We start from the raw sequence: 20827 nt of genomic DNA, 5'->3' as shown, positions 1-20827 counted from the left end.
TGTGGTGTATTTGCATTTCCCAAAGGTTTTTAATGAGGTTGGTCAACAAGGTTAGAACACTTGGAATTGGAGGTAATGTACTGAATTAGATTGAGAATTGATTATTGGATAGAAAACAAAGATCGAAATAAACATATACAGGTTGTCAGCAGGGATCAGTGCTTGGCTCCCGGCTAGTCACAATTCATACCAAATATTTGGCTGAGGGGATGAGCTGATATTCCAGGCTTGCTGAAGTTGGCCTCCAAGCCACACAACTTCCTAACTTGTAAATATATTCACAACGCTAGGTCAAAATCTTGGAACTCCCTCCCTAACAGCACTGTGGGTGTATCCACACCTCAAGGACTGCAGCAGTTCAAGAAGGCATGGAGAGATTAGTTGGGGGAAAGGTATCTTAACTAACAAGGGCATCAGAAACCAAAAGAATCCCTACCCAATTATGGCAGAATAGTTGAGATAACAAGAATTATTCAGATTAATTTACAAACATTCGGATCTAATGATTTCTCCCTAATCACAATTATGGATTTGTAATGATACATGTTTATTATCTACAAATTGGGCCTTATTTACAGATTGTGTAAAATAGTACAGTTTATAAAATGAATATATTAAATTCTTTCATCCATTCACTGCAGTCTTTATTACTTGTAATAAAAACACCATGGAAGCAGAAATCCTCCTTTCAATAATTTTACCTGAAAAGGTTGACGTAAGCACAAAACATTTTTCCCAATCACACCACCTTTCACGGTACAATTATCGACATGGCGACGTTCAGACCCTTAAACTTTGAACCAGAGACAAGAGACCTGTCTGGTATAGCATTTGTTTTAGTTTGCACAGAATTGACAAGGATTCAAAAGAAAGATCCTACATTCACTAGGCAAAGAATAAGTATTTGATCAATATAGTTCTCATCACCTCCATGGAGTCTGGATCAGAGCTCAAACGTTTATTTTATTCTGTCAAATTTCTCCTGCACCAGTTTGGTAGTAAAAGGGTCAAAGTCCCATGTGGAGTATTTGGAACTGGCCAACCATACCTCAAGTCTCAGCTCATTTGATCAGCAAATTTACACAGGAAACAAGGATTTATCCAGCACCTTGGAGACAGTGTGAACCTATACTCCAATTAAATAATTCAGGAATTTTTTAAATAGTTAGTCTGTAATCAAGTTTGCATCCGAAACATTATTGACTGTAGTGGATATAAAATTCTCTCTAAAGTGAGTAAAAATTAAGGACACACAACCTGGATAAATCCCTGATTTGAGATACTCACTCAATGCATTCCATTTTCCAATTTTCATTTCAGATGCTCTTCAACTTTTCCTTCTAGTTAGATGCTCCCTATCTCCACCCTCTTCGATTACAGATACATACCAAACATTCCCTTCCTACAGACCCCTCCAGTTTGAGAGACTCCATATCCCTGACTCCTTATTAGAAAGAACCCCTTATCCTGAACTTTCCTGTTAAATTTCCAACACTCTCCATCCTCTCTCCCTTTCTCCCTACAATAGCAGACTCTCCCTCCCTTTCTCCCTGCAATAAGAAATTCTCCCTAACCATTCTCCCTACAATAAGAGACTCTCCCTGCCCTTTCCCTCCAGTTTGAGACATTCTACATAACAGGCCCATCACTGTCAATATTTCCTAGTGTAAACATTCCGCAAAGTACAGGTAAAAAATGGTGCATGTTTTAGAATAAATCGGACAAGTGAGCATCAGCATGGAAGATCCAATGAAAAATGGACTCTCATACAATGTTTGATTTTGTTGAGTAGAAAAGATATCACAGCAGACACAAACTGCTCCTAGATATGTCAGTTTATGCAGTGTTCTGGGACATTGTTGGCCTCTCCTGCTCTGCCGGATTGGCCAGTAGGTGGTGCAGTCTTCCTGCGATGAAATCGAAGAGCCAAGAACCAAGGGGAAAGGTTCCAGAATCAAACCATCGCAGGCTGTAGGCAGCAGCCCTCAGTGTCAAACCCAAGTCTTCTCTTCTGTTAAGACTCAGCTTTCTTTATAAATATCTGAAAGAAAATTTCAGGAAACTGTTACAATTGTTGATGCACAGGATTTTATGTTACAGCCCAGAAACCCATGCTGTTTTGTTCCCTGCACCAACCTTCTCCCACCACCTCTATTACAGAGCTTAAAAGACCATTCGGCCCATCATATCTCTGCTGGCTCTTTCTTAAGCAATCCTGTGGGTCCTACTCTCCATCTTTCAACATACCCCTGATTCCCTTCTGAAAACTACCATTGGACTTACAGCACGGAAACAGGGAGACACAAGAGACTGCAGATGCTGGAATCTGGAGCAAAAGACAAAGTGCTGGAGGAACTCAGTGGGTCAGGCAGCATCTGTGGAGGGAAATGGACAGTCGACATTTTGGCTTGAGACCCTTCATGTGGGAAACAAGCCCTTTGGCCCAGCTTGTCCATACTAACCTTCAGGCACCCATCTATACTGGTCCTATTTACCTGCTTCTGGTCTGTAGCCTTCCATGACGATTCCAGTGCTTGTCTAGCAATTTTTTACATGTTGTGGAGTCTCTTCCTCTACCAGTGCATTCCACATCCAACCACCCTCCAGGTCAAAAAATTCTTCCTCAAATCCCCTCTAAACCTCTCCTTAAAACTACACCATGTAACTTGCAACTACCCGATTGGACAGAGTTTCCAAATCATAACTCATGTGAAAAGCTTTCCCTCGTTCTGGACCTTTAAGCCAGTTCACCATAAATCTGTAACTGGAACAGAGAATGCTGAAAATACTCAGCAGATCAGCAGCATCCCTGGAGAGGGAGAGTTAACGTTGCAGGTCAATGACTAGAAATCCATCTCCTTTGCTTACCAACTCTTCATCCATTTGAAACAGTTCCTTTACTTACTCTACCAAAACTCATGGGGTTTTAAATGCTTCTATCAAATCAAACTTCTTCTCAAAACCAATCCAAGATTCTTCACAATTTTTTTTTGCAACTGTAACTTCCCACAGCTCCTATTTTTTAAACAAATTACCTCACTAAGTATCACCCAAACCGGCGAGTCTGACAGGGTAGACAAACGAACAACCTCCAGCGGCCCGAATGAAGGGTCGACCTCTCCCTCGGCGATACCATTCGTGAAAGAAGCTGAAACACAAGGAAAGGAATGAAAGGAAAACGATGCTGGAAATGGGACATAAAAACAGACAATGCTGGAAACACTCAGCAGGTCAGGAAGTGTCTGTGAAGAGAGAAACAGATAATGTTTCTTTGGTTCTGAAGAAGGGTCATTGATTTGAAATATTTACTCTGATTCTCTCTTCACAGGTGGGTGGCACGGCTGGTAAAGCCACTGCTTCACAGCTCCAGTGACCCAGGTTCAATCCTGACCTCCGGCACTGTCTGTGTGGAGTTTGCACGTTCTCCCTGTGATCGTGTGGGTTACCCCAGGGTGCTCCGGTTTCCTCCCACATCCCAAGGATGTGTGGATTGGAAGGAGAATTGGCTGCTGTAAATTGTCCCCCTAGTGTGTATGAATCTTGGGGGTGGGGGGGAGGGGTGTTGATGGGAATGTGGGGAGAATAAAATGGGATTAATGTGGAATTAGCATAAACATGGGTAGCTGATGATCAGCATGGACTCAATGGGCCGAAGGGCCTATTTCCACACTGTGACTCCAGATGCTGCACGACCTGCTGAGCATTTCCAGCATTTATGAAAGGATTGAAGGGTTTGACAAGGCCTGGCCGCCCCAAGTAATCTTTTATCCTTTTCCTCTCAACACTATCCATGCTGAGCCTTTACCCTACACTACACTGAGACTTCCCACCGTCTGGATCTTCTCAGTGCCACGTTACAGGGAAAAAACTCCAGGGCTAAATATCTTTGACTTACCAATTCGGATATAGCCATCTTCTGTTCTCTGGTATTTGGGAAATTTGTCTTTTCCATCCAGCAAGGTTTCCTTCCCCGACTGTACCATCTGTGGACAGAATGATAAAAGATAACTGGACATGTTTCACATCCTGAAGAACTCATCCTCAGGAAGCACTACCAACAGCACACTGCTTCCTCACCAAAACTCAACTTACATCAAATGGCAGAACCTCTACAGTGGTATTGAAGAGCTTATCGCCAGGGTGTTCAATGTTCCCACTGCGGAAGAAAAACCTGAGGACAGAACAGCGAGAGGTCAGATATTTAAGCAGGAAGCTGAATCAGGCTTGACAACTCCAACAGACTTCTACAGATATACTGTTGAAAGTGTCCTGACTGGTTGCATCATGGTCTGGGACGGCAATTCAAATGCCCAGGAATGTAAGAAGTTGCAGAGAGTAGTGGACTCTGCCCAATACATCACAGGCACATCTCTCCCCACCATCGGGAGTATCTACAGGAGGTGCTGCTTCAAGAAGGCAACATCCATCATCAAAGATCCCCACCATCCGGGCCGTGCCATCTTCTCGCAGCTACCGTCGGGCAGGAGGTACAGAAGCCTTAAGTCCCACACCACCAGGTTCAGGAACAGCTACTTCCCTTCAACCATTCAGTTCTTGAACCAATTGGCACAACCAGAATCACTACCTCAGTACAGCAACACTGTGACCACTTTACTAAAATAGACTTTCCCTCAATTTCAACAAAAAAACTGGTGATTGACTTCAGGAAAGGGGGTGGTGTACATGCATCTGTCTACATCAACAGTGCTGAGGTCAAGAGGGTTGAGACCTTCAAGTTCCTGGGAGTGAACATCACCAATAGCCTGTCCTGGTCAAATCACGTAGCTATCACGGCCAAGAAGGCTCACCAGCGCCTCTACTACCTCAGGAGGCTTAGGAAATTTGGTTTGTCCCCTTTGACACTCAGCAACTTTTATCGATACACCATAGAAAGCATCCTATCTGGATGCATCACGGCTTGGTACGACAACTGCTCTGCCCGTGACCGCAAGAACTGCAGACAGTTGTGGACACAGCCCAGTGCGTCACGGAAACCAGCCTCCCCTCCATGGACTTTACCTCTCGCTGCCTTGGTGAAGCAGCCAGCATAATCAAAGACCCCACCCACCCGGGACATTCTCCCTTCTCTCCTCTTCCATCAGGCAGAAGATACAGGAGCCTGAGGGCACGTACCACCAGGCTCAAGGACAGCTTCTACCCCACTGTGATAAGACTACTGAACGGTTCCCTTTTACAATAAGATGGACTCTGACCTCACAATCTACCTTGTTGTGACCTTGCACCTTATTGCACTGCACTTTCTCTGTAGCTGTGACACTTTACTCTGTACTGTTATGGCACGGTAGTGTAGCAGTTAGCGTAATGCTTTACAGCGCCAGCAAACTGGGTTCAATTCTGGCCGCTGTCTGTAAGGAGTTTGTACGTTCTCCCCGTGTCTGCGTGGGTTTCCTCCAGGTGCTCCAGTTTCCTCCCACATTCCAAAGACGTATGGGTGGGCAAGTTGTGGGCAAGCTATGTTGGCGCCAGAAGCATGGTGACACTTGCAGGCTGCGCCCAGAACACTACGCGAAAGATGCATTTCATTGTGTGTTTCGATGTACCTGTGACTAATAAAGATATTTTATTGTTTTTACCTGTACTACCTCAATGCACTCTGTACTAGCGCAATATAACCTCACTGTGTAATGAATTTACCTGTACGATTGTTATGCAAGACGTTTTTCACTGTACCTCAGTACATGTGACAATAATAAATCAAAACCAAAAAAAACAGAATTTTGATTTCATAGTATATTGTAGCATTAGTCACCCCTAATGATAATACCAGTACAGACGGACTAAGATAGAGACTGTACCATGGCTGTTCTGTTCTCTTATTGTTTCGGGAAGGATGTCAGTGCCGGCTCAGTGGACACTCTCAGCTCTGAGCCAGAAGATTGAGAGTTCCAGAGATCTGAGCACGGAATCAAGGTGCAAGTCTCCGGATAAATTGGGGAGTCTGTGATAGGGGAATATCCTTGGGCTGTGGGAGGGGATTCAGTGGGTGGGGGGAGAATGGGTGATGGGGGAGAGTGTCCATGGGCTGTGGGAGGGGATTCAGTGGGTGGGGAGAGTGGGTGATGGGGGAGAGTGTCCGTGGGCTGTGGGAGGGGATTCAGTGGGTGGGGAGAGTGGGTGATGGGGGAAGAGTGTCCGTGGGCTGTGGGAGGGGATTCAGTGGGTGGGGGGAGCTTGGGCAAAGATTGATCAGGTGGATAGTGTGTACAGAGCACGTCACACTAAATAAAGTCAGCTCTATGTAGAAGCCCAACATACCTGTCCACTTTCACTGGTGTAAAAAATCTGAAGCGTATAAAATCACCAGCCACTGGGGTGAAGGCCCAGAAGAAGTCCTCTCCCAGATAAGCCTTTTCCAATGTGAAATGCTGGTAGGTTTTCAGGCTGGAAGTTACCTCTGCCGGGGGATTGGAATGTCCTTTGTGCAGGGCATGTTTCCCAAAGTCCTTATCCTGGGAAAATCAACAAGATGTGGTCACGTACAAACCCACACAAGGAACAAAAAACTGCTGATGAAATAAAGTGCTGGAGATACTCAGCAGGTCAGGCAGCATCTGTGGAGAGGGGAAAAGCACTAGCATTAGTACGAGGAAATGTCCTGAGGTGCAGAGAAGGGGGTGGTATGGAGGGACAAAGAGAAAGTTTGTGAGGGTACAAGTTCATAGCTCCCTGAAAGCGGCAACACGAGTAGAGAGGGTGGTAAAGGTGGTGTACGGCACACTTGCCTTCACTGGTTGGGATGTTGAATGTAAGAGCCAGGACGTCATGCTGCAGCTGTGTAAAACTTTGGTTAGACCACACTTGGAGTATTGTGTGTAGTTCTGGTCGCCCCATTACAGGAAGGATGTGGAATCTTTGGACAGGGTTCAGCAGAGGTTCACCAGGATTAGAGAGTATCAGCAATAATGAGAAATTGGACAAACTTGGGTTGTTTTCTCTGGAGCATCAGAGGCTGAGGGGAGACCTGATAGATGTTATAAAATTATGAGAAGCACAGAAAGGGGAGACAGTCTTTTTCCCAGGGCAGAAATGTCAAATACCAGAGAGAACAGGTTTAAGGTGAGAAGGGAAAAGTTTAAAGGGATTGTGTGGGGCAAGTTTTTTTTACACAGAGAGTGATGGGTGCCTGGAATGCGTTGTCAGGGGTGGTGGTGGAGCCCCTTAAACAACAGCAATGTTTAAGACACATTTAGACAGACACATAAACATGCAGGGAAGGGAGGGATATGGATCACGTGCAGGCAGTTGGGATTAGTTTAGATTAGCATAATAGTCGGCACAGACATGGTGGGCCGAAGGGCCTGTTCCTGTGCTGTACTGTTCTAATGTTCTACGATAGGGTGAAGACCCAGAGAGACTGAATGACACAGGTGGTGCTGGCTGGGAGAGTGAGGTGATCCCAGTTGAGCTGGCTGGGGGAGGTGTAAATAGGGGTAGTTGGTTGAGGACACAGAGAAAACAGGAACCGTGAGACGCAGAGCACTGCAGATGCTGCAATTCTGAAATTAAGGAGAATGAACATGGAACAGTACAGCACAGTGCAGGCCCTTCAGCCCACAATGTTGTGCCGACCGATATAAACCTATCCCCATTCAATCTATCCCCCTCTCTACTTCACCTCCCATAACCCTCTATTTTTCTTTCGTCCACGTGCCTGTCTAATAGTCTTTTAAATGGCCCCATCGTATCAGCCCCTACCCCCACCCCCGGCAGTGCAAAAAAACCTACCTCTGACATCCCCCCTGAACTTTCCTCCACGCACCTTAAACAGGTGACTAGTATTGGCCATTGCCGCCCTGGGGTAAAGGTGCTGACTGTCCACTCTGTCTATGCCCCTCATAATCTTATACACCTCTATCAAGTCTCCTCTCATCCTCTGTCGCTCTAAAGAGAAAAGTCCCAACTTGCTCAACCTCTCCTCATAAGACATGCTCTCCAACCCAGGCAGCATCCTTGTAAATCTCCTCTGCACCCTCTCCAAAGTTTCCACATCCTTCCTATAATGTGGTGACCAGAACTGAACACAATACTCCAAGTGTGGTCTAACCAGGGTCTTATAGAGCTGCAACATTATCTGGAACTCAATCCCCCGGCTAAAGAAGGCCAGCACACCATACACCTTCTTAACCACCCTATCAACTTGTGAGGCAACTTTGAGGGATGTGGACCCCAAGATCCCTCTGATCCTCCGCACTGCTAAGAATCCTGCCATTAACCATGTACTCTTCCTTCAAGTTCGTTCTTCCAAAGTGTATCACTTCACACTTCTCCGCCCAGCTCTGCATCCTGTCTAAATCCTGTTGCAACCTACGACACCTTCTTCACTGTCTACTGCACCACCCACCTTCGTGTCATCTGCAAACCTTCCACTTCTTCATCCAAATCATTTGGAAATATATCGCCGTTCCTTCACCATCGCTGGGTCAAAGTCCTGGAACCCTCCCTGACAGCACTGTGGGTACACCCACACCTCAGCGGGTCAAGGAGGCAGCTCACCACCACCTTCTCAAGGGCAACTAGCGATGGGCAATTAAATGCTGGCTCAGCCTGTGAAGACCACACCCCTTGAATGATTAAAACAAAAGTGGATCAGGTGTGGTGGTGAGAACTGCCACTCTGTCTAAAACACTGACAAGTTCAGCTCTGGGGACAGGCTGCAATGGTTGGCATTGCTTTCCTTGGAGGCGGCTTGGGGGAGCGACTGTGGTGTACAGAATTATGACGGACATAGGTCGAGAGGATTGGAAGAAACCTTTCTCCATAGCAGAGGTATTGGTAACTAGATGGCCTAGATTGAGTGCGAAGGGTAAGAGGTTGAGAAGGGGTTCAAGGAGAATTTTTCACCACTGAGGATGGTTGGAGTTTGGAACACCCAGTCTCAGTGGGCGCTGGAGGCAGAGACTCTCACAACATTTAGCTACCTTCTGGGCACTTGAATCACCAGGGCATGGAAGGTTGCAGACCAACTGCTGCCAACAGCACAGATATGGTGGGCCAGAAGGCCTGTTTGTGGGCTGTGTAACTCTCCTGTCCCTTGACACTGGGGGGAGTTTAGATCAAGTGTTCAGTTTGGTGACAGATGTGGCTGTACATCTTTTTGTTCATCTGCAGCTGTGGGTGTTGTTGGTGAGGCCGTGGTTCTCCTGGCCACCTGACCACCCACTCAGGAACAATCCTGACAGCTCTACACTGCGGACAGTAGAGAGTAATGTGTGGGCTGCACAGGGCAGAGAACTGGTGTCCTTCCCTAACGGGTATTACCCAACCAGAAGGGCTTTCATATTCATCATTAGTGGTAATAGTTTTTTATTAACTGAACTTATTGACTTGGGTTGTGGATCTAGGCTTGTGAATGTACCGCATTGGGCCATGAGATATTTATATTCATTTCAATGTCACACAATCAATGTATTATTTAAATTCCTAAGTCCAGAATTATATTAGAATTTGCTAACACAAACTTATCACTTTGTATTTACATTCTTCCCTCAGTAATTGACATTGGGATAATTGAGTACATGCAAAGCTATTAACAAATTCAGTCTGTAAACACATTAGTTTTATTTATTTCAAGACCATTTGAACATATGTGGGAGTTATAGAGAGATACGGCATGGAAACTGCCCATCGGTCCATGCTGACCATCAACCACCCATTTATACTAATCCCATTTTATTCTCCCCACTGTCTCATCAGCTTCCCCCCCCCCCACCCCGACTCTACCACTCACCTACACATGGTTATTTAAAACAGATATCTGAAGCAATGCTAAAAACAAAACATTTAAAATAAAATAATCGAAGAGGGAAAATGTCTGCAGAGTTCTGGGGAAGACTAAACAGAGAGCCTTCCAAAGAGCTGGTTCAGGCACTCTGTGGAGAACTGAAGGAGGTGACGGTGTGATTTGTTCATCTGTCCCATGAACTGGAAAAGATCCTTGCAGTTCTGAGATTCGAGGCACAGCATGAGTGCTCTTCGTTATACCATCCCAGTCACTTCTGCTGCTTCAGCCAGGGGCATCTGCTGCACTCAGTGGGTGGTGTCTCTCCAAAACTGGCAGGGCTGAGTTCCAAGTACATAATCCCGGGGTTAACTACACTACATACCGAGGGTGCTCCACTGTTGGAGGTGCTGCTGATTAGACGTGACCTTAATCCAAGGTTTGTCTGCTCTAAGACGAATGTGAAAGGTCCCATAACACTATCTCCAAGGGCAGGACAGCAGGGGAATGCCTGGGATAATTACTTACTGACAGGTCCACACTGGCTCCCAACAGAGCAAACCCCTCAGTCCCACTCCACTCTCCTTATTTCTAGGTGTCATAGAGTTATACAGCACGGAAACAGGCCCTTTGGCCCAACTAGTCCATGCCGACCAAGCTGCTCCACCCAAGCTAGGCCCATTTGTCAGATTGTGGCCTATAACCTTCTGAACTTTTCCAATCCATGTAAAGTTTTTTATTGACGGAATTTAAATTTAAATATCCTCACCCTATTCTCTTACATCTTCAAACTCCGTTTACGTTAATTTTATTTACTACCTATCTAGGGCGGCAAATGTTGTTCCTTTGTTCAAGAAGGGAGTAGGGATAACCCTGGGAATTACAGACCAGTGAGTCTACTTCAGTGGTGGGCAAGTTATTGGAAAATATTCTTAGGGACAGGATTTATGGGCATTTGAAGGAGCATAGGCTGATTAGGGACAGTCAGCATGGCTTTGTGAGGGGCAGGTCGTGTCTCACGAGCCTGACTGAATTATTTTGAGGATGTGACAAAGCACATTGATGAGGGTAGAGCAGTGGATGTGGTGTATATGGACTTTCGTAAGGCATTTGATAAGGTTGCCCATGACAGGTTCATTCAGAAGGTCGAGAGGCATGGGGTCCAGGAAAACTTGGCTGTGTGGATTTGGAATTGGCTTGCTCATAGAAGACAGAGGGTGGTGGTAGATGGAGCGTATTCTGCCTGGAGGTCAGTGACCAGCAGTATTCTTCAGGGATCTGTTCTGGGACCCCTGCTCTTTGGGATTTTTATAAATGACTTGGATGAGGATATGGAAGGGTGGGTTAGTAAGTTTGCTGATGACACAAAGGTTGGTGGTGATGTGGATAGTGTAGAAGGTTGTCGAGGGTTACCACGGGACATCGATAGGATGCAGAGCTGGGCTGAGAAGTGGCAGATGGAGTTCAACCCGGAAAAGTGTGAAGTGATACACTTTGGAAGGTTGAATTAGAAGGCAGAATACAAGGTTAATGGCAGGATTCTTAGCAGTGTGGAGGAACAGAGGGATCTTGGGGTCCACGTCCATCGATCCCTCAAGGTTGCCGCGTAGGTTGACAGGGCTGTAAAGAAGGTGTACGGTGTGTTGGTCTTCATTAGTCAGGGTATTGAGTTCAAGAGCTTCGAGGTAATGTTGCAGCTCTATAGAACTCTGGTTAGACTGCACTTAGAATATTGTGTTCAGTTCTGGTTGACTCATTATAGGAAGGATGTGGAAGCTTTAGAGAGGGTGCAGAGAAGATTTACCAGGATGTTGTCTGGATTGGAGACCATATCTTATGAGGATAGGCTGAGTGAGCTCGGGCTTTTCTCTTTGGAGCGAAGGAGGATGAGAGGTGATTTGATAGAGGTGAACAAGATGATAAGAGGCATAGATTGAGTGGACAGTCAGAGCCTTTTTCCCAGGGCTAACACGAGGGGGCATAATTTTAAGTTGACTGGAGGAAAGTACCAGTGGGATATCAGAGGTAAGTTTTTTTTTACACAGAGAGTGGTGGGTGTGTGGAACGTGCTGCCGGGGGTGCTGATAGAGGCAGATACATTAAGGACATTTAAGAGACTCTTAGACAGGCACATGGATGATAGAAAAATGGAGGGGTATGTGGGAGGGAAGGGTTAAATAGATGTTAGAGTAGGCTAAAAGGTCAGCACAACATTGTGGGCCGAAGGGTCTGTACTGTGCTGCAATGTTCTAGGTAGACTAGGGCTAATTTAGTTAACCCACCAGCACGTTTTTAGGATGTTGGAGGAAAGCAGAGCATCCAGTGGAAACCCACATGGTCACAGGGGGAAACGTGCAAACTCCACACAGCAGTGAGCCCACGCTCTGGAACCGTGAAGCAGCAGCACTAACTGCAGAGAGACCGTGCCACCAAATATTTATTCCTAAACCAACATCACCAAATACCAACAGATCACCTGGTCACTTATCACTCCACTGTTCATGCGGGCCTGCTGTGTGCAAATTGGCTGCAATGTTTCTGACATTGTGTGTGATGGCACTCCAGAAACACTTCATTAGTTATGAAGTGACTTGGGACATCCAAAGAGTGAGACATGCAGGTCTCTGTCTCCCATTACAGCTATCAGACACTACTGTTGGAGGCTCAAATAACACAAGGCATCTCATGTTCAACTTCCTTTAACTGAACTCCATGTAAAAGCGTGGCGGCAAAATGCTTGGAATAAGTAAAATGGACCACTGGGTCTTTCTGAAGATTGAGCTGAGATGTGTTCTTTCATCCATACCTGACTTCTAATCCTGTCACTGTTCAAGCTACAGATAAAACATTTACCAAACTGGAAATGGGGAGTTTAAAGCAGTAAGTGATTGGCTGTTGAATGCGGCTACTTAAGGCTATAGACAAAATTAAAGCAAAGAGCTTAAAGTGTAAAACTGAAATGAATAATATAAAATTAGTTATTCAATGAAGAACTATAAATAACAGGAGACACAAGAGACTTGAGATGCTGGAGTTTGGAGCAACAAACAATCTGCTGGAGGAACTCAGCGGGTCGAGCAGCATCTGTGGGAATTGTCAACGTTTCGTATCGAAATCCCACACCAGAAAAGAGACATCGACAATTCCTTCCCCCACCCACAGATGCTGTTAGAGCCGCTGAGTTCCTCCAGCAGTTTGTTTGTTACTATAAATAACTGACTGAATAAAAATAAGTTGCAATCGAGCTAGGAGCTTATAAGAGAGTGGCCCCCGAGACAGCAGACGTGGTGGTGAGGGAGGGAGACTGGGAGGGCTCTCCACAGCAGACGGGATCAGGAATACTTATTCTGTAGGCCTAAACTTTTCTCATCCCCTTGATTTCTGCAATTCTTAAGGAAAAATTAAATCCGTCGCACTCTGCTGGTAAAATCGGATGAAAAGATGCAGGAATGTTGGGAATCAAACACAAACAAAATGCTGCCACTACAAAGAGCTGAAGTGCCCACATCTGTCAAGTGGCCGCAATGCTAGCAGCTTGCAGCAGGTGGTGCTGCTGAGCTTCACCTGGAGCTCTGCCATTTCGTGACTGTTACAGCAGGTGGTGCAGCCTATAATTCACCTCACTGTGTAGGTGTGAACATTTTAATCACATTATTTGCCGCAACGGAGCAAAATCCCTCTGGTCACCAGAAAATCAGATGGCTGCCTCACACGAGGGGCAATTTCTTCCCACGGAGGGTGGTGGGTATATGGAACGAGCTGCCAGAGGAGTTGAATCAGGCACATTAACAACATTTAAAAGACTCTTGGACAGGTACACGGATAGGAAAGGTTTAGAGGGACATGGGCCAAACATGGACAAACAGGACTAGCCTAGATTGGCACCTTGGTCAGCACAGACGAGTTGGGCCGAAGGGCCTGTTTCCGTGCTGTATAACTCTAGAGCACACTTGGAGCATGGTGCAGAGGTCTCCATGTTACAAAAGCAGGATGCAGAACAGGTGAAGACAGTGAAATATGTAAGGATTACAGCAGAACCGAGAGGCTTCACAAGACTGAATATGCCGGTGCCCCACAGAAAGGCGATCTATTAGGTCATTAAAATTCTGAAAGCATTTGTGTGTGGGAGATATGGATCTGCAGCTCAAACAACAGTCAGGAGGAAACAGGAAATTCAGGAAAAACTGCTCACACCAGTGTTGAGAGTGCAGGCTCTCAGTCACAGAGAGGGGTTGAAGCAGATAGCAGAGATGGATAAACACACAATGGTGAAAGGGATGGAGGGGAGGTGGTGGTGGTAGGGAGGGGGAGACGAGGGGGGAGGGAGGGGGAGACGAGAGGGGGAGACGAGAGGGGGGAGGGAGGGGGAGACGAGAGAGGGGAGGGAGGGGGAGACGAGGGAGGGGGAGTGGGAGGGAGGGAGGGGGACTTGCTCTGTGCCAGCTTTCTGAAGCAGAAGCGCCTGCACAAACCCAGGTAGCTCGACGCAGGATCACAGAACCAACACAGGTTGGCTCCGAATGAGAGAGGGCCTCAGAAAGTTCCGGAAGCCCTTGCTGTTTATTTCAGGCTTTCACTTGGTTACACAGTTCACTGCAGGACTCAGAGCTGGAAATAACGTTGCTGGCTACCGAACTTACTTTTAGTTTCTGGATCTTTCCGGCCAGTGAGGAATGTGTTCCCACATGCTGGAATAGGGAGGGCTTGAAACGGATTCGGAGGTTTGCTTTCTGCCGGTCACAGTGTTTCTGCAGAAGGAGAGAGTGAGAAAGATAAATTTTCTGACTGCGCCTGATGTCAGCCGGTGCCAAGGCAAGTGTGGAGCTGCACACATTTTTACTGCAATAAATGACATCAAAGCAAATGTAACAGATTTATTGGAGTATAGCTCACCCCAGTTAAATCCTGAACACTTGATAAATGTACAGAGTTGCCCCAAACCCCACTTAGTGGGGGGACAGGTTTGAAGTTGTCGCTCTGATTGGTCATAGCACAGGACAGGCCCTTCAGCCCCACAATCTATGCCGAACTAATTAAACCAATGACTCCTAATTAATCTAATCCCTCTTCCCCGCACAATGACCATATCCCTTCCTTCTCTGCATACTCAATGTACCCATCTAAGAGTCTCCTACACACTCCGATGCCATCTGCCTCCACCACCAGTCTCTGTGTAAAAACATTCCCCGCACATCTCCTTTGTACTTTCCCCCCCTCACCTTAACTGCATGCCCCCCAGGACTAGACATTTCAATCCTAGGAAAAAGATACTGGCTGTCTGCTCTACCTATGCCTCACATCATTTTATAAACTATTCATGGGGTGGGTCCATGGAAGCCACTCTCCACACACTTCATGGCCCATGGCCTGATCACTGCGATTACATTGCTATCAGTGAGTTATTCAAAGTACAGCGAATGGGGATTCCTGGGAGACAGCCCTATGTACCTGTTGTTCCCCATAACGCTGTCATTTACAACGTCACATACCCATCCAATGACATAACCATACTGTCAGGAGGAAACAGGAAATTCAGGAGAAACTGCTAATGCCAGTTGTGAGAGAGCATGCTTTCAGTCACAGAGAGGGGTTGGAGCAGATACCAGAATGCGAAGGTGGATAAACACACAATGGTGAATGGAAGGGAGGGGGGGGGGGGGCGGTGGAGGAGAGAGAGGGAGAGAGGGGGGGAGGGGGGAGAGAGAGGGGGGAGGAGGGGGGGAGAGGAGGGGGGGAGAGGAGGCCTTTCAGCCCATGCTCTGTGCCAACCACTTTACACTAACCCTACCCTAACCCATTTTACACTCCCCACATTCCCATCAGCTCCCCTCAGATTCTACCCCTCACCTGCATTCACAGTGGCCAATTAACCCAACAACTTTTCATGTATTTGGGATGTGGGAGAAAACCCAGGCAGTCAGGGAGAACGAGCTAACTCCACACAGGCAGCAGCAGAGGTTGGGATTGAACCTGGGTCACTTGAGCTGTGAGACAGCACTACCCACTGGACCACTGTGCAGCCTTTTATGAATCTGCCTTGCTCACTCTCTCAGGCAGAGCAGTCCAAATCACTTGCTGCAGTAAAAATAAATTTTCATCTTCCTCTCTGCTTCCTTGAGCAGTAAAACCCATGCCCTCTGGTTACTGGTCCTCCTGAAAACAGTTCTGCTATTCTATCAAAATCCTGTGTAAATATAAAACAGGGAACTAATGAGGAAAAACTGAGTATGAGAGCAGATCAAGTTGCTAACATAATTTTGTACAATGTTTTACAATGTACAATTACAATGTTTAAAGGACATTTACACAGGGACATGGATAGGAGAGGGATATGGGCCAAACGTGGGCAAATGGGACTTGCTTAGTTGGGAATCTTGGTCAGCATGGACCCGTTGGGCTGAAGGGCCTGTTTCTGTGCTGTAGGGCTCTCTGACAGACACATGAACAGGCAGGGAATGGAGGGATATAGATAGAAGATATAGATATATATATACACACACACACACACACACACACACACACACACACACACACACACATATATATATATATATATATAGGTATAGAGGGATATAGATATAGATAGGAGGCACGGTAGTGTAGCAGTTAGTGTAACACTATTACAGCGCCAGCGACCCAGGTTCAATTCCAGCCGCTGTCCGTAAGGAGTTTGTACGTTCTCCCCACGTCTGTGTAGTTTTCCTCCGGGTGCTCCGGTTTCCTCCCACATTCCAAAGACGTACGGGTTAGGAAGTTGTGGGCATGCTATGTTGGTGCCGGAAGCGTGGTGACACTTGCGGGCTGCCCCCAGAACACTCTATGCAAGAGATGCATTTCACTGTGTGTTTTGATGTACATGTGACAAATAAAGATATCTTAATCTTAAATTGGCATCACGGTTAGCACAGACACGGCGGGCCGAAGGGCCTGCTCCTGTGCTGTACTGTTCTCTGTTCTATAACGAGGAAACTATTGGTAATGACGAAGTGGGACAAAGTTAGTCACTTAGAAAAGTATGAATTGATGGAATTGGAATTGGTTTATTATTATCACGTGTACCGAGGTCCAGTGAAAAACTTTGTTTTGCATGCTGTCCATACAGATTATTCCACAACATAAGTGCATTGAGGTAGTACAAGGGAAAATAGCAACAGAATGTAGAATAAAGTGTTACAGTTACAGGGAAAGTGCAGTGCAGGTAAACAAATAAAGTGTAAGGGCCACGACAGGGTAGATTGTGAGGTCAAGAGTCCATCTTATTGTGCTAGGGAACCGTTCAATAGTCTTATAACAGCGGGACAGAAGCTGTCCTTGAGCCTGGTGGTACGTGCTTTCAGGCTTTTGTATCTTCTGCCCGATGGGAGGGGGGAGAAGAGAGAATGTCCGGGGTGGGTGGGGTCTTTGATTATGCTGACTGCTTTACCATGGAGGGGAGGCTGGTTTCCGTGACGCACTGGGCTGTGTCCACAACTCTCTGCAGTTTCTTGCGGTCATGGGCAGACCAGTTGCCGTACCAAGCCGTGATGCATCCAGATAGGATGCATTCTATGGTGCATCGATAAAAATTGGTAAGGAACAATGAGGCCATGCCAAATTTCTTTAGCCTCCTGAGGAAGTAGAGGCTCTGGTGAGCTTTATTGGCTGTGGCGTCTGCATGGTCGGACCAGGACAGGCTATTGGTAGATGAGGTAATGTTGTTAAGGCATCTTGTGGAAGGAGGAGGGAGTGTGGAAATTATGGGCCAATGGTGTCCTGCCCTAAGCAGTTAGTAACTGAGCTGGGAGCAGAGGTAGATCTTGGATCTTTGCTGCTATAAAGCCCAATTGCCTTGTGAACAGGGTTTCAGACAGTCCCTACCAATGGCTTGGTCACCCACATTCTTCCTTCTCTGAGCCTCATTTGAAACGCATTTATCTGATTCCCAGCCCAGTACTGATGAGAGCCAACACCCTGATAGATTTAGAGCAGCAATATCTGGGATTGAAATTAGATGCCTGTGACTGCAATCTTCTGTACTACCACTCCCGGCTCCATGCAAGCCTCGGGGCAGCTTCTGTACTACCACTCCCGACTCCATGCAACCCTCGGGGCAGCTTCTGTACTACCACTCCTGGCTCCATGCAACCCTCGGGGCAGCTTCTGTACTACCACTCCCGACTCCATGCAACCCTCGGGGCAACTTCTGTACTACCACTCCCGGCTCCATGCAAGCCTCGGGGCAGCTTCTGTACTACCACTCCCGGCTCCATGCAACCCTCGGGGCAGCTTCTGTACTACCACTCCCGACTCCATGCAACTCTCGGGGCAGCTTCTGTACTACCACTCCCGGCTCCATGCAACCCTCGGGGCAGCTTCAGTGCAATAAGAAAATATTTTGATCAGTTGAGATGCAGAAATTGAAAGGATCGCTTGATTTTTTTCCTCCCACCCTGTTAATCTGATGCACATTGATACAAACGAGACTGGAAGGTAAACCTCTCCCAAAACCTTTTTGCAATGTTGGTCATTAGCATCCGCAACAGAATCAGAAGTTTTGTGGTTCAAATTCCGCTCCCCTCGAACACAAAAATCTCAGCTGTTCCCGAGGGAGCGTAGCACAGTCAGTGCAGGACTTCAGCCATGAGGAGAGATTGGATCAGCTAACAGCAAGAACCTTTTCCCATGATGGGTGTGTCTAAAACAAGGGGACATTGGCTTAAGTTGAGAGGTAGGAGGTTTAGAGGGATCTAAGGGGGAATTTTCCCCTATGGGAACAATGAATCTCCAGATTTAAATCTCTCCACACCCCCTCTATCACTGTGCTCCTCCAATCCTGGCCCTCTGCACATCCCCAGTTTTAATCATCCCACTGCTGTCCTGTCAGAGTCAGGCTCCCTCTCTAACCCCCTCCACCTCTCTTTTTAGACATTCCTTAAAGTCTACCTCTGACCAGGTTTTACTGCACTGAATCGATTCGGTGTTATATTTTGTTCGTTAACACTTGCTGTGAAATGTCTTGGGATATTTTACTCTGGTAAAGATGCCTCATGAATCCAGACTGTTGGTTTTATTTGTAATTTCAAAACAGACATTTCCTGCTCCAGCTCAGACTCAAAGCTTGCTAATGCTTTAATGCCTTCATTAGTAACTTTTTACAAATCTCATAAGCCTTAAAGCTACTTATCTGTAACTTTATCCACTGTATATTCCCCTTCCTCCGTGTGGGTTGAGAACTATCATTACAGCTCTCTCTGCCTTGCCCTCTCTTCCTGGAGCCTGGTAACAATACACTAATAGCTTCCATCCATCAACACCGCTCAGGGTAACCAACGATGATGAAATGTTTTAAATGACCAGTGTGTTTCTTGGTGTTCTTTCTCCTCAGGGACTCAATAAATCCCTTTCAAAGCAAATGGCTTCACCAGTCCGTGTAGAAAGCCACTTTTACAGACCCTGCCCTTCCAAACTAACCCCACCCCACCATCCTTTACAGGCCCCATCAGTATCCTGCTAGCTCAGAGGGTCACCTACTCTAGAGATCCCACAGACCAGCAAGCAGTTCTCTAGGTGTCAGACAGCACAGAGCAGGCCCTTCAGCCCAACATATCCATTGCACCCATCTATACTCATCCCATTTACCTGCAATAGGATCATAACCTTCTATTCCTTGGCAAATCAAGTACTTGTCTAAATATTGCTTCCCGTGAGAATCTCTGCCTCCACCACCCGCTCAGGTAGCGTGTTCCAAATTCTCCCTCAGATCCCCCTAAACCTCCGACCTCTCATCTTAAACCAATGTCCCCTTGTTTTAGACACACCCATCGTGAGAAAAGGTTCTTGTTATTTATCCCCCTCATCATTTTGTATACCCCTGTACCCCTCCATCCTCCTCCTGGGAAAACAAGCATAGCCTATCCAATCTCTCCCTGTAACTAAAGTCCTCAATCAAAGCATCATCCTGGTGAATCTCCTCTGCACTCTCTCCAGCTCAACCACATCCTTCCTATAGTGTGGTGACCATAACAGCACAGAATATTTGCAGTGTCCTGCCCAATAATTCTCCCCTCATCCAATACCATTAAAAAGCAGATTAACCCAACCTCCTGCTTGTTACAGAATCAGACTCATTCAGTAATGGAGGCTACCATACAAAAGCTTGAGAACATGTCCCACCAGGCTCAAGGACAGCTTCTATCCCGCTGTTGACTCTTGAATGGTACGATAAATGTCAACCCTTGATCTCTCAATCTACCTCATTGTGGCCCTTGCACCTAACTGTACTGCAGTTTCTCTGCCACTGCAACGTTATATTCTGCATTGTTACTGTTCCATATGCACTGCCTCGATGTACTTGTGCATGGAATCTGTTTGGATGGCATGCAAAACAAAGCTTTTCACTGTATCTCTACATGTGACAATAATAAACCAATTACCAACTGGCCCACCATGCCATTCCTAGCTCCTTGATAGAAATCTCCAATTAGTCCCACTCTTTGCCCCATAGCTGTACTAACTTTCTTCTCTTTCAAGCATTTATTCAAATTTCTTCCGAAATTTCCTGTTGGATCTGCTTCTGCCGCCCTTTCAGGCTGTGTGTTCCAGATCACAACGATACGTTGCGTAAAAATATTCTCTTCAACTCCTTTGCTATCAGGTACATAAAGGACTTCTGCATCTACATAAAAACAGCAATCATTCCACTTTGAAGTGTTCTAAGACACAAGGCTCTTAATTAGCTCACATCTAATTGAGGATGCTTACCTAAAATGTGCAAATGAGGGCTTGTGAATTGGAGAAAATCAAACAGGTAAGAACACCTGTGCAGAGTCCCTACCATTCACATTACCATTAATCATCCACTGCTGATCTGCACTCACTACGGCTGAGACTTTCTAACAGTGCAGCAGAAATCCAAAAGCAAACTACCTCAACTACCTTGTCGACTTGATCAAGAAAAATCTATCACTTCTTCGATACTAATCTGTTAAAAACACACATCAACACAACATTAACGTTATTACAGCACTTCCTCCTTTTCTGTATCTCTCCCACAGGCACAGGACTTGTTCTGTTTAAATCATTTTGTGGAACCATTGTGGGAGTGGGGGA

General features: G+C 46.3%; 1 protein-coding gene across 1 annotated transcript in view; it reads right to left on the bottom strand.

Annotated features, from left to right (window-relative positions):
• Nucleotides 1-523: 523 nt before the first annotated feature.
• The window catches only part of mgat4b (alpha-1,3-mannosyl-glycoprotein 4-beta-N-acetylglucosaminyltransferase B), a 258918-nt gene continuing 238614 nt past the window's right edge, over nucleotides 524-20827 (bottom strand). Inside the window, exons 10-15 of the mRNA XM_052015206.1 lie at nucleotides 14380-14487; nucleotides 6277-6470; nucleotides 4093-4171; nucleotides 3896-3983; nucleotides 3036-3148; nucleotides 524-2041 (exon numbers count right to left, since the gene is read on the bottom strand). Of these exons, the coding sequence (XP_051871166.1) occupies nucleotides 2015-2041; nucleotides 3036-3148; nucleotides 3896-3983; nucleotides 4093-4171; nucleotides 6277-6470; nucleotides 14380-14487 (609 nt within the window). The 3' untranslated portion in view covers nucleotides 524-2014. The remainder of the gene's footprint in view (nucleotides 2042-3035; nucleotides 3149-3895; nucleotides 3984-4092; nucleotides 4172-6276; nucleotides 6471-14379; nucleotides 14488-20827) is intronic.

This window comes from Pristis pectinata, chromosome 4 (assembly GCF_009764475.1).
Source record: "Pristis pectinata isolate sPriPec2 chromosome 4, sPriPec2.1.pri, whole genome shotgun sequence".
In the NCBI taxonomy this organism is placed as follows: Eukaryota; Metazoa; Chordata; class Chondrichthyes; order Rhinopristiformes; family Pristidae; genus Pristis; species Pristis pectinata.
Note: the sequence above shows the minus strand (reverse complement) of the source record. Positions and strands in the feature narration are given on the sequence as shown.